This window comes from Stegastes partitus, unplaced genomic scaffold (genome assembly GCF_000690725.1).
Source record: "Stegastes partitus isolate 25-593 unplaced genomic scaffold, Stegastes_partitus-1.0.2 Scaffold1045, whole genome shotgun sequence".
Classification (NCBI taxonomy): Eukaryota; Metazoa; Chordata; class Actinopteri; family Pomacentridae; genus Stegastes; species Stegastes partitus.
The window spans coordinates 53,638-66,917 of NW_007578776.1; the positions used below are offsets into that span (position 1 = coordinate 53,638).

The 13,280-nt window shown below is 38.9% G+C and overlaps 1 protein-coding gene across 1 annotated transcript in view; it reads right to left on the reverse strand.

Annotated features, from left to right (window-relative positions):
- The window catches only part of cacna1ea (calcium channel, voltage-dependent, R type, alpha 1E subunit a), a 133,028-nt gene that overhangs the window by 12,490 nt on the left and 107,258 nt on the right, over positions 1-13,280 (reverse strand). Inside the window, exons 23-34 of the mRNA XM_008295416.1 lie at positions 11,822-11,933; positions 10,160-10,289; positions 8,537-8,596; positions 7,275-7,381; positions 7,078-7,089; positions 6,856-6,952; positions 5,756-5,916; positions 4,232-4,369; positions 3,607-3,808; positions 2,307-2,471; positions 764-874; positions 592-672 (exon numbers count right to left, since the gene is read on the reverse strand). Coding sequence (XP_008293638.1) covers positions 592-672; positions 764-874; positions 2,307-2,471; positions 3,607-3,808; positions 4,232-4,369; positions 5,756-5,916; positions 6,856-6,952; positions 7,078-7,089; positions 7,275-7,381; positions 8,537-8,596; positions 10,160-10,289; positions 11,822-11,933 — 1,376 coding nt within the window. The remainder of the gene's footprint in view (positions 1-591; positions 673-763; positions 875-2,306; positions 2,472-3,606; positions 3,809-4,231; positions 4,370-5,755; positions 5,917-6,855; positions 6,953-7,077; positions 7,090-7,274; positions 7,382-8,536; positions 8,597-10,159; positions 10,290-11,821; positions 11,934-13,280) is intronic.

The following is a 13,280-nucleotide window of genomic DNA, read 5'->3' on the forward strand; positions in this document are numbered from 1 at the left end:
ATGTTCTGTGATTATCGGTAAGTTGAAGTATAAATAAACAAAAATAAATTCGTCATGAAAAGTCCGTTTTTTGAGCTGATATTAACAAAAAAAACTTCAGACGTCAGCTCGTGATGTTTTCTGCACCACATGTAGTTGCACGTCACAGTAATCCAAAACTAAACATACAAAATGAGTTTTTAAATAAAATATTTGGCCACAAAAATCTGTATTTCTACAAATATGAATTCATTTTTACAACATTTTACAGTTTTGCTGCATTTACATCAGCTCAGCATCATTACTTTAGAGATATATGAGATGATTTTCACAGTTTTTATAGTTTTTTTAAGGTTGTTGTATTCCATAATTGTTTGATGTGTTTTTTCTGGCATGATTACTGCAAGATTTTGTGCATAAATTATATTCATTAGTTTCACTTCATGTTGTGGAAAACGTTCAGCAGGTACAAAAACAATCTTACTGCTGGATAGAATAATCCAGGTAGACTTCTGGAGTTTCAGAATCAGAGCTGAAGGCCCCTGATGGGTTTAGTGGGAATAAAGTTGAACTAAACTGGAAAAGTTCATCGTCTTTTTGTGTTTCTGTTACCTGCAGGTCGACCACGATCTCAGTGATGCTTCCCAACACGGTGATGAAGTCAAAAATGTTCCACGTGTCTCTGAAGTAGTTCTGTTCAGACAGGAGAGACGTTCTGGGTCATTTCTCTACACAGTGCTTCAGTTTCACATTCAGCCTGTTTGCTGCTCAGTTTCTCTCTCACCAGGAAGCCGAAGGCCATGATCTTGAGGACGCACTCGACCGAGAACAGGACGGTGAACGCCGTGTTCAGGTGCTTCAGGGCGGCTTCGTACGCCGGCGGGGCGGAGTAGTACTGTGAACACAGGCGTGGAGGGGTTAAAGCTGAGCCCAGCCACATGAAAGGTGGAATATTCCCGACGCTGCTCCGTGATATCAGCGTGAACTGGAGCCCTGCAGATCTGCAGGTTGATGGAAGATTCCTGCAGACCCATAAATAGAGCTTCTGTCTGCGCACCTCTCATCTGTCGCACTATAAAAGGAGTCATTCCTCCGAGGCCGGCAGCCACCGTTAATGAGGTCATGCTAAATAGCAGCGCCTGGACATTATAGATCAATATTTAATACGGGCTGAGTCACTCAGCGTCTGTCTGACCGAGCGACCGTCTGAACAAGCAGAGCAGCCCCAGAACAGAGGGCTGGAAATAAACAGAGCTGAGGGGAGGATGGAGGACGGAGGAGGCACGACGCGAACACAAAACATCATCTGGGCTTATTTTTAGGTGTTAGGAGTTCATAACAGAACATATCAGAGGCTGAGAGACATGACGAAGGTGTGTTTCTGTTGATAACAAGCAAAGACGTGAAGAAAATGAGACGTTGCTTAAAGAAAGAGACGAGACGCAGAGAATCAGCTGCACTGTAAAAAAAAAAAAAAACAAGGGTTTTAACTGTATTCTTTGGAATAATTTACTTTTATTTTACTTTTTCCCCTGTTTTGTTAAATTACAACTAATATCGAGTAAAATCATAGAAAACAGTATTCATTAACTGTTAATTAAATAATGATCAAATCAAATATCTGTATTGATATTAATATCGATTTGTTCTTTTGCAAAGTTTGATGTAATTTTATTTTTTTACTGTATCTAAATTGCCAAAGAATATCATTATGTTACTGATATTTATCATTATTTTACAGATTTTCCCCAGTTTGTTAACTCTTGAATTGCACATAAAATGCAGTAAAATCACAGAAAAAAATTAATAAAATAAATAGAAAAAATAATAAAGAAACTTTCTTAATTTAAAAAAAGTGAATCTAAAGGATAAAAAAATGGTACAAAATTCTTTTAAACCATCAGCTTTTCTCTGTTTTGTTTATTTGCAGATAACATATAGCAAAATTACAAAAAAAAAAGTATTAATATTAAATATTATTTAAGGGTTAATTTACATGTTGATTGTAAAAAAACACAATAACAAAATAAAATGTCTTTTTGCAATATGTTATTATTATTTTTACATTATCATTTACATTTTACATTATTATTAATACGGAAATATACAATATATATATATATTTTGGTTTTTCAACATTTCAGTATTTTTGTTTTTGCAGTATCTTATATTTCATTATTTTGCAACTCAAAAATTAAAAATAATATTATAATTTTTTATTTATTTTTTTACAGTGCACAGTTTCTTGCTTGTCCTTCATCCTAAATTCTGTTCTCGTTAAAAAAAAAAAAAAAAAAAAACGTCCCCCAGAGTCGACCTTCTCTCACCTTCATCATCAGCACGATGGTGTTGAGGGCGATCATGGCGAGGACGGTGTACTCGAAGGACGGCGACACCACAAAGTGCCACAGGCGGTACTGGAACGTGTGCCGGTTCTGAGGCATGTACCGGGTCAGAGGCTTGGCGCTGATGGCGAAGTCGATGCAGGCCCTCTGAGACACAGGAAACAGAACAACAAGGGAACAGGTGAAAAACACGACGGCCTGTTTCTGTTTGTTTCAACCCTCTGAAGCCCAAACAGGTTTTTTATTCTTCTTGTGGATTCTGTCACGTTTTTCTTCTTCATTTTTCACTTCAACATAAAGTCCTGAATGGAGGCAGAACAACCAGGATGGTTAAGACGATTCAGTTATAAAACCATAAATCATTAGAAAACAAAAATGGAATCAATATCACAACTGGTGTTCCATTTTTACAACCTCTACAGACTTTTTCTCTCCACTCTGCACATCAGCTCCAGAAACATGTTTGCTGAATGCATCTTGCAACAACTCGCTGTTATATTTACTGTTTTTAAGTCACGCTCTGTTTGCTCTATTGATCCAGTACCGTTGATTTTAATGGTTCACCTCAAAACTCTCTGAATTTTTCTGACCCGACTGTTGGTCGCAGCTAAACCAATCAAGGCTTCTCATTTGTATATAACAGCACAGAATTTTTACTTTTTTACAGAACGCTCTTAGTCCACATGGTTTATTTTTAGTGCATTTTCTTTAAATTATAAGGATTATATTTCTAATTGTTAAATGAGACGTGTAGAACGAAGTGATTCTGATGACGACATTAAACACAGGTTTGGATATTTTTCCTGATCAAACCGTATGTCACACATAATATATATACAGGCTGTCATGAAGGTAAAAAATCACCAAATATTTCTGTTTTACAGCTTCTATCTCTGATAAATGGTGTAATTTTAGCATTTTTAAAAAACATAACACGCCTTTCGAGCCTGTAGGTGAGTTTTTGGGATTTAGAGGGTAAAAGAAATTATACTTTGCATAAAACAAATAGTAAAAACAGAAAGAAAAGAAAAAATAAATGTGAGTGAAGCAACAACAAAAGGAAAAAGACTAGAAGTGAGTTTGTTGTAGTTCATTATTGTGATCGGTTATTTCCACGTGACCAGTTTCTAACATTATCGTTCGGATCAGAACCGTGTTAACATCGTTCTAAGCAGCACATTAAACTCCATCCAGCTGATCACATGAATAAATTCCACCTAAACTGCTGCCTGCATGCTTCATTAACTGCAGCTCAGCTTCAGAGTCGTGTTTGTGGCGTCACCTCGTTCTTCTCCAGGCTGCACTCCTCCATCATCTTGTCGCCCTGCTCCTGGAAGGTGATGATGATCAGAGCCACGAAGATGTTGACGAAGAAGAAGGGGAAGACGACGAAGTAGATGACGTAGAAGATGGACATCTCCATGCGGTTTCCGTGGCTCGGCCCTCGGTTCTCCTCCGTCACGTCGACGGAGTGCTGCAGGACTCTGGAAGGAAGCATGAAGATTAATGCAGGAATAAAACCACGACGAACAACAACAAAGATGATTTCATTCACAGAAAACACGTCAAACTGCTCCCATCTGTGCAGGACAATCGACACTCCAGAGCTCAGAAAACGTGATCAGATTATAGCTTCTAGTTCTGGTGAAACTTTCAGGGGCGGAGATCAAATTTTGCTCCACTGTGCAGGAAATCACTTCCATTTATTTCCAGTCGATTAACGACACAAACCCACAGATAACCAACGGCAGAATCTCTGTGGAATTAATCACATCTCCTCCCATCAGAGGTCACGTTTGACTATCACCAAAGAACAAGGCAGATGTTAAAAGGTTCCAACGCTCATAAAAGACTAATGAGGCTCCGTGAGAAGGCCGATGTGGTGAGAAGCACCCGGCTCTACTCACTGAGGCCATCCCTCTCCGGTGGAGACGGTGAACAGCGTGAGCAGAGCCCAGATCACGTTGTCGTAGTGGAACTCGTGTCGCTTCCAGTCGCGCCGCTTCACCTCCTTCTTGTCCTTCCCGTAGTCGATGTAGTAGCCCCTGGAGAGGACGGAGGACAAACCGGATCAACAAGTAAGAAATGATCAGAATCATACGATGAAAAACAAAATGTGGTTTAAAAGAAAAAAACAAAAAGAGTTAAAAAAAAGAAAAACATGAAAATAACAGCAAATATCTGTAAAATAATTAGATTTTTTTTACTGCATTTAAAAACTTAAACTTTTTTTTAAATGTAATTTTTTTTCTTTGAAAAATTAAGATTTTTAAAAAAATAAAATAAAATAATTGTAAGGTTAAATGCAAAATAACCAACAAAACCCGAAATTGCTATGTGTAAAAATACAGGTAGTCAAAGTTAAAACAGCTAAAGAATATTTACCAATGTTCAATCCCTAAAATACATAATTTTTAATTTAAATTATGGTAAATATCTGTAAAATAATGATATAATAATTTAATTTTAATTAAAAAAAATAAAACAATAAAAATGGTTGATGTTCAATTGTTAATATACATAATTTATCTTTTAAATTATGGTACTTTTATTTAAAAACTGTAAAAATGTAATTTTTTAAATTTATTTTTTAAAATTAGAAACAATTTAATCTTCATTTTAAAAATGCTAGGCTAAAAAAGCTAAAGTATTCTTTGCTAATGTTCAATAATTAACATACATACTTTTGTTTAAATTATAGTATTTATCTGTAAAATTCTGACAATTTTTGCTAATTTAAATGCAAAAAAATTGATTTGCAAAAATGATTTAAGCAATATTCTGAATTTTTAACATAAATCATTTTCATTTCAAGTAACTCCGAGTATTAGTCAATAAATGATATACTTTGCTAATTTAAATACCTCAAAAAAGTGTAATTTTGCATACAAACATTATAAAAGAACAAACTGTTATTCATATAAATACAGGTGTTTAATGTGGACACTATTAAGAGTTTTGTTTATGCTTAACATGTAAATTAATAACTGTGATTTTATGAGTTGTTTGTAAAAAATAGGAACATCTGTAAAATAACATTAAATTCTTTAAAAGAATCTGTTAGAAACTGTTTAATGTTTATTTTACAATTCTGAGGTGAGTTTGAAAGATTTCTAGCAGGTTTGTTAACTTCAGCGCTGACATTTAAGAAGACGTGGAGCCACACGGGCGCTTTGTCCTTGAAACAAACGATGAAAGCAACAAGGAATAAATGAATATTTTATACTAATTAACTCGTGGAAGGGTGAAAAAAAAAAGACAGGAGAAAGAAAATAAGAGAGAAAAGGAATATTATACAGAAGAGCTCCACAAAGTAAGACGGTGAGCACGTCAGTGAGCAAGTAAGAATAAAAGAAGCATCGAGAAGCATCGAGAAAGATGGAAATAAAAAGGATCAGACACAGAAATAAAGACGTGTGAATGAGGATTACTGGCAGTCCTTCTCCGTGTCCTTTGAGCTGTCGGTGCAGTAGAAGAACTTCCCCTTGAAGAGCTGCACGGCGATGACGGCGAAGATGAACATGAAGAGCTTGTAGACGATCAAGATGTTGAAGACGTTCTTCAGAGACGTCACCACGCAGTCGAACACGGCCTGGAACACGAGAGGTGGAAGAAATATGGAGTTAAAACGCTCTGAACTCCAAAAAACAGACTTAAACCACCAAAATTAGTCATTTATCAAAACCAGAGGCTGTAAAACAACAGAAAGAATCATGGAGTAACCAATATGTGTTTCATCAAAATCCTTTTACTGTATGTCTGAATTTAAAAATTAATTAAAAATAAACTCTTTAAACTAAACAGAATCTGTAAAAAACAAAAAATTCTGCACTCTTCAGCAGAACTGTGAAGCCATTTGTGACTCAGCTATGACCAACAGTTACAACAGAAAAATTCATTCCAGTTCCCTCAGCATCCCCAGACTTCTCCTGTTTCTAAGGGAGTCATTACAAGGTCCCTCTATTAGCCTCGATGTCTTCAGGAACATCTAAAATACTGTTCAGCACTTCTTCTTATGTGTGGTTGTAATAAAATCCACAATAACAATAATAATGAGTTCCAAAAGGGCTGCAGATGTTTTCTAAGGAACTTTCCTGTGGGGTTTCTCAGTGAAGCTAAAAATGTTTCCAGACAGCAGCGATGATGAGGAACCCTGAAAGGTTCCTCGAGGTTCTTCTGAAGCTGTTGAGGCTGAAAAACTGGACCAACAATAAGGACGGTCAGAGGTTTCTGTTCTCTGTGGGGTCTCCTCTCTGTTTGTTACCTGCTCTGCTCTCAGGTTTACAAAATGCACTTAATAGAGAAGAACAAAGATGTTTTTTTGTACTTGCAGCTTTTCTAGTCCAGCAACAAGAACCCAGAGTAGAAAACAAAGTGAGAAAAGACTGATGTGTGACGTCTAATAGGCTGACTTTACATCTACACATGGAGAATATCAGGCCAATCCAGTTCTCTTTTTCAACCTTTTCATTGCTCATAATGACAGAAATCAAAAGAACTTTTGACAAATCGAACATAAAACGTCTCCGACCTTGAGTTTGGGAAGCCTCTTGATGGTCTTCAGAGGCCTGAGGACTCGCAGCACTCGCAGAGACTTGATGGTTTTTATGTCCCGTCCTTTGTTGTTTCTGCACAGAGAGACCGGCTGTGAGCGTCCTTCATCCGCTGACAGCATCTCACAGCGTTCATGTTCACAAACACTGAAATGTGCACAATCACAGCTGCTATCGCTACTGAAAGAGGAGGATTTTACCCCATCACATTGCTGCAGGTCAGTCCGGCAGAGGCGTCGGACACATAAAAACAGGAGAGAGCGACGTTCATGTCAACAGCCATAAATACAAAACGAGGAAGGCGGCGGACACACGGTGGCACCAGAGATAACTCATTTAAAGACACTGTAACGTTCAGACAAGACGAGAGCAATAAAAATAAATCAGGCCAACTGACGTGAGGGCGAAGGCCACCAGCGCTCCGACCACCACGATGAAGTCCAGGATGTTCCACAGGTCTCGGAAGTAGGAGCCGTCGTGGAGGATGAGGCCCTGGTCGATCATCTGAGGACGACACGGTGAGTCAGTCTGACGTGTTTGAGTTACGGAGGATCTAACCCGTAAATACGAGCTCAGACAACAGCAGCGGTTCCCAACTAGGGGTCGTTGACCTCGGTAGGCGTCGCGAAATAAATCTGAGAGGTGGCGAGACGATGAAGTGCAAAAGAGGGCAGTAAAAAAGAGCCTCTGCTGCACACGTACTACTCTTACATCTGCTCTTTTTTTGTAAATGCTTCTTTTGGCCTGGTTGGAGCTCAGTGATTCAGTTAAAACAAGAAACTTAATTTATTTGTTGTGTGAAAAATTGTCTGTGAAGACCGTTTTTGAAGAATTTTGGCTAATCTTTAACCCTGTGAACCCAACAAGCTGGATCAAAATGCAGCATTTATCAAAGGAACAGGCTGCAAAAAGCAAAATAATTGTCAGATTTATGACTTTCCTTGAACTACTCATTTGTGACCTGCAGAAAATCAGCTTAAAATCTGAATATTTCATCAAAAATCTTTTTTTTCCATTTTAAATTTCGTAAATAATGAACAGTTTACATTAAAAAGATTCTGTAAAAAACAAAATATTCTGCACTTTTCTGCACAAACACAAAGCCAGGAATGACTCAACTGTGACCAACAGCCACGTCATGAAAATTCTGCGATTTTCAAGCTGAGCTGGGCTGAACTGCAGGTTGTATTTACACAGCCTGCAGTTCAGTCCTAGTTCAAGCTTAAAAAAAAAAAAATGTAAATGGTAAAATATCTGTAGTATAAATTTCTAACACCTGTAGACTTTGGGAAAAAAATGTTGTCTAAGAAGAATCCAGATTTTTTTTCTCCAATTTTTGTAAATGAAATAATAAACAACATTCAACTTTCCTTTTTTTCTTCCACAATTTATGGCGATAGGGTGTTTTTATGCTGCATATAAGAAATGTTGAAGCGTTCTCTGCTTCTAGTCGTGATCGTGTTGTTTTCATAAAGGTCCAGGTCTTTTTATTGTAATTAAAAATGAGCCCACGGTGAGTAAAAATGCGACAGGAGCAAAAAAAAGTGCAAATTCAGAAGGATCAATGGGGATAAAATGATTAAAAACCAGTGCATTTACATATTTTAGCCCCATTTCTATTCCAGATGAAATAATTGCAGCCTTTCCTCAGTGACTCACTTTTATAATCATCTCAAACGTGAAGACTCCGGTGAACACGTAATCAAAATAACGCAGAACCTGTGAAGCAAGAAGAAAAGAAGAAACGACAGTCAGACATCTGTTGAACACAATAACACAGAAGTAGTCTTTTCCAAAAGTCACTGGTTGTAATAACTTCATGACATTTACGTCTGCTTTATTCCTCCGGCTCTCAGAAGCCATTTAGTACGAAGCAGAGCTCTGATATGATTTTAATACAACACAGGGTAATTAGCCACGTTCCCCCATAAACCACCAGGCTCCCACTGTCTCATCAGAGATTTAATTACCCCCCATCAAGCGACGTTAGCGGCCTTTTGCAAAACAATTTAAGGGGATTTTATTAGAAATGATTTCTTTTTTTTTCTTAATGGTACTTCAGCTGCTTATTGTAGATGCAGGGAGCTCCGAGACCCAGGGCACCGATAAAGACTGATTGGAGTCATATCTCAGAGCTAACAGCGAGCTGGAGGACGGTGGAGTGATCTGAAACGGCAGAAATATTTCTTCTTTCACCATCTGAGCATCAAAAACCCACCAGGAGGGATTTGAAAGGCTGTTATCTTTTAAAGGATCGTCACAGTTACGCAATTTATCAGAGCAAGAATGAAAAATCTACAGATTATCAACCCTGTCGGTCATTTATCATTTGAAAATTTGACTTTGCCCAAAATTTATCATCGAAAAATTAGTCAAAAATGAACTGTTTGGATGAAGCACATTCTGTAAAAAACAAAAAAATTCTGCATTTTTCAACACAACAGTGAAGCCATGAGTGACTCAGCTGCAACCAACAGTCACGTGACAACAATTCAGGGGCTTCTCGGTTGAACTGCAGGCAGTGTATCTCAGGAGTTAACAGCGAGCTGGAGGACGGTGGAGTGTTTTGAAGCAGCAGAAATATTCTGTCTTTAACCATCTGAACCTCAAAAACCCACCAGGAGGGGTTTGAAAGGCTGTTGTCTTTAAAAGATCGTCACAACAACACAATTTATCAGAGCAAGAAAGAAAAATCTACAGATTTTCAACTGTGCTGGTCATTTATCATTTAAAAATGTGTCAAAAATGAACCATTTGGACTAAGCACATTCTGTAAGAAACAAAAAATTCTGCATTTTTTAACACAACAGTGAAGACATCAGTGACTCAGCTGCAACCAACAGTCGCATGACTAAAATTCTGGGGCTTCTCGGTTGAACTGCAGGCTGTGTTTATACAGAGCAGATAGAAGACGAGTACAGAAACAAAACAACATAAAAAAGTAAAATATCTGCAGTATATAGAGTCATAATTTTCCCTTTTTGTTAGTAACATCTGTGGGCACTTGAAAAAAATGTTGTACATGTTGATTTCCTCTTTTTTTTCCTTCCAGTTTTTGTAAACCAAACAAATTCAACTTTATGTAATTCTTCCTGTGTCATTCTGCACAGGAGACATTTCTGAGCTCTCTCTCCTTCTAGCCATGATTCTGCTTCCTCCACAGAGGTCCAGGACTTTATGTTGCAGTAAAAAATGAGCCGACAGCGAGTAAAAATGTGGGTCCAGAGGGTTAATGAAGTCATTATTGTCTCAGCGGTTTCCACTGCCAGCGTGAACACAAACCTTATTCCAGTCGGAGGAGGTGGCCACAGGGTCCTCAGCAGCCAGAGCGATGCTGCTGGCAGCGATGACCAGCAGGATGGACATCTCAAAGTACCGGAGGTTCACCACGTAGTGACAGGCTCGCCGCACCCTGAAGGAGAGCACAGTGGACGGTATAGAGATTAAACCACATGCATGTTATGAAACACGTCACACATTTTGGAGATTGATGAGAAAATCAACAACACGATGTGAAGAAAAATGTACTTTCCTCTCTTGGAGTTAAGTTTCTAGAGATGATATTGAACTCTTTCCTTTAGCTCCTCTGATTGACTCCTTTATGTAAAAGTAGTGTTTGTAGCAGACGTGCACTAATCTGCAAATCTTCTATAGATTCTTGACCTCATGTAGATCTACTGTAGGAGGACAGGCGAGCACTCCCTGCACCTCTCAAGGCCAGACTGCACGAATGCACCAAACTATCTTTGTTTCCCTTTTACCCATAAATCTGGATGTGGTTCCCACTAAGGGAGGGTATAAGTCTGAAGGTGTGAGAGAGATCCTTAGAATAGATGCTGGCATTATGTGCATGAACTGCTGCTCTGTTGGTGTCACTTCTCCTGATCAGCAAACCTTATTTCAACCCAAGTCATCTGAGTCTCGGGTGTGTCTCTGTGTCGGGTTCCTCATCCTACATCAACCTCCTTCAGAATTCCACAACAAATTATGATATTTCATGCAGTAAATATGAAGCGATAAACAGCTGCCACCACTGATGTTAGCTTAGCATAAATACTGGAAACAGCTGACCTGGCTCTGCTAAACGATCATAAAAAACCTCGTCATTTATAATTTGCTTAATCTGTACAAATAACAAAGTCTGGAAACGACATGTCATGGATTTACTCTGGGTTATGTGATTATTCCTCGTCAGGCATTTGGTGGAGACTTTGCACAAACTTCTTCAAGTTTATGTTTTGGTTTGAATCATTATTTTTTAACCTTCTGAATCAGAGGAATGTTGTCTTAAAAAAAAAGAAGGTAAAATTACTCAATTTATCAGAGCCAGAAGCTGCAAAAGCAGAAAGAATCGCTGCAATTTAAACTCTCTGATGGTCCTTGAACTGCTGATCTGTTAAGTGCTGTCAAACTGGCAAAGTAATGCAAATATAAGCTGTGATACTTTCATTTTTTAAATTAAAAATCACACAAAATAAAGGATTGGCTGTAACCAGAATCTTTAAAAAACTAAATATTCTGCAGTTTTTGATACCATCTTTGGTGGCCATTGGTGACTCGGCTGCAGCGAACAGTCATAAGAGAAAAACTTAGGACTTGAGCTGCAGGCCTCCAGAGAGCAGACAGGCAGAACATCGCAAGTAGAAAAACATCGTATATGGTGCAAACATTTTTTTTCCAGTATTGGTAAAACTTGGAAAAATGTTGCACATGTTAATTCCAAGGTTTTTTTCCCCCATTTTTGCAAAATATATAATCAACGAAATTGAACTGTTCCTTCTACTTTTGATGATTTATGGCATTATAATGTTTGTCATTCTGCATAGAAGACACTTGTCTCTGTTTGTTGCCATGCTTGTGCTGTTTCCATAGAGGCGCAGGACTTTATCCTGAATCTTGCTGGACCAGACTTCAGCCTGTGAAGCGTCGGTAGAATAAACTTACGGGTTGTCAGGCTTGAAGATGAACATGCTGTCTGGGGTCACGGTGTTGACGGGCTTCGTCTCTTCTGCTTCCTCCTTCTCTGATTTGCAGGTTTCGGGATCCTTACTGTTGACTAGAGAGGGTCAGGAGAAGCACATCAATTAGGTAAATAAAATAAATAAAACATGTAATAGATTACAATTCGACATGAGAGGTGACTCTTGGTCCGTCTGTAAGAGTGTGGAGGGCCAACAGTTTCAAAGGGAGGGACTCACATGCACTTATATATACTAATATGAACAGACATCTGGACCGGCTGCCAAAACACACAACAAATTGTTGAAGATCTCACATATTGCACCTTTAATTCTGGAGGCAAGAATTTAAAAGGAACAGATATTAAATAAAACATGACTCTGGTGCTGCCTGATGAATCCAGAAAGAATTACTCAAGATTTCAGGTTCGGGAACTTTAGAGTCTCTGTATTTGCAGATGATGTGGTTTTGTTGGCTTTATGAGACCACCATCTTCAGGTCACATAGGGACAGTTTGTAGCTGAATGTCAAACAGCAACTCTGAGTCTTAGAGATAGAGTGAGGAACATCTGGATGGAGCTCGGAGTAGAGTCGCTCATCCTTCATGTCAAACTGAACCAGTTCAGGTGGTTCTGATCAGGATGCCTCCTTCTTTGGAGGTTTTGCAGCCAACTGTGAGGACACTTGTGGAGGCGTGTCAGAGAAGTTTTTAGGACTGGTGTCACAAAAGATATATTTCAAACCCAAATTACAAACTACAAGTTTTCCCCTTCCAAGTAATCCTCCTGGAGTCTAACACACTCCCCCAGCCTTCTCTTCACGCCGCCATGCACTCCTGGAAGGATTCCTCCAGGATCCTCCTCAGCTCTGTCGTCACATCCATCTTGATGTCGTCCACGTCTTCTAAACGGGTCCCCTTGATGACCCCCTTGAGTTTGGGGAAGAGGAACCAACCCCACGGAGCCAGGTGGGGTGAGTAGGGAGGCTGCTCCAGCACGGAGATGTTCTTCTCAGCCAGGAGCTGTGGGATGCTCAGGGCATTGTGAGCAGGTTGTCATGGTGACGCAGCCTCCACTGGTCCTGACACAACTCTGCCTCTTCTGGAGCGAAGCAAACGCTGCAGGATCTCTTTGTAGACGAGTCGGTTGATCATCTGAAGGAGAAAACTCCTAGTTTGGGTTTGGAATCTATCTTTTGTGACACCAGTCCTGGAACTTTTCTGATGCACCTCGTATCTCATCTGGGAATGCCTCATGGATCCTCCAGGAGAAGCTTAAAAACGTTTTCGGATTGTTCACCACGCAGTTTTAAAATTCAAAACCACGGACATCCTGGTGAGTAATTTGTCTACTTGAAATATTACCTGTCCCATGTAACTGACCTCAGTAAGCGAAGCAACAATCGCAACCCACGAGAAAACAAAGCATGAGCTAATATTACCAGC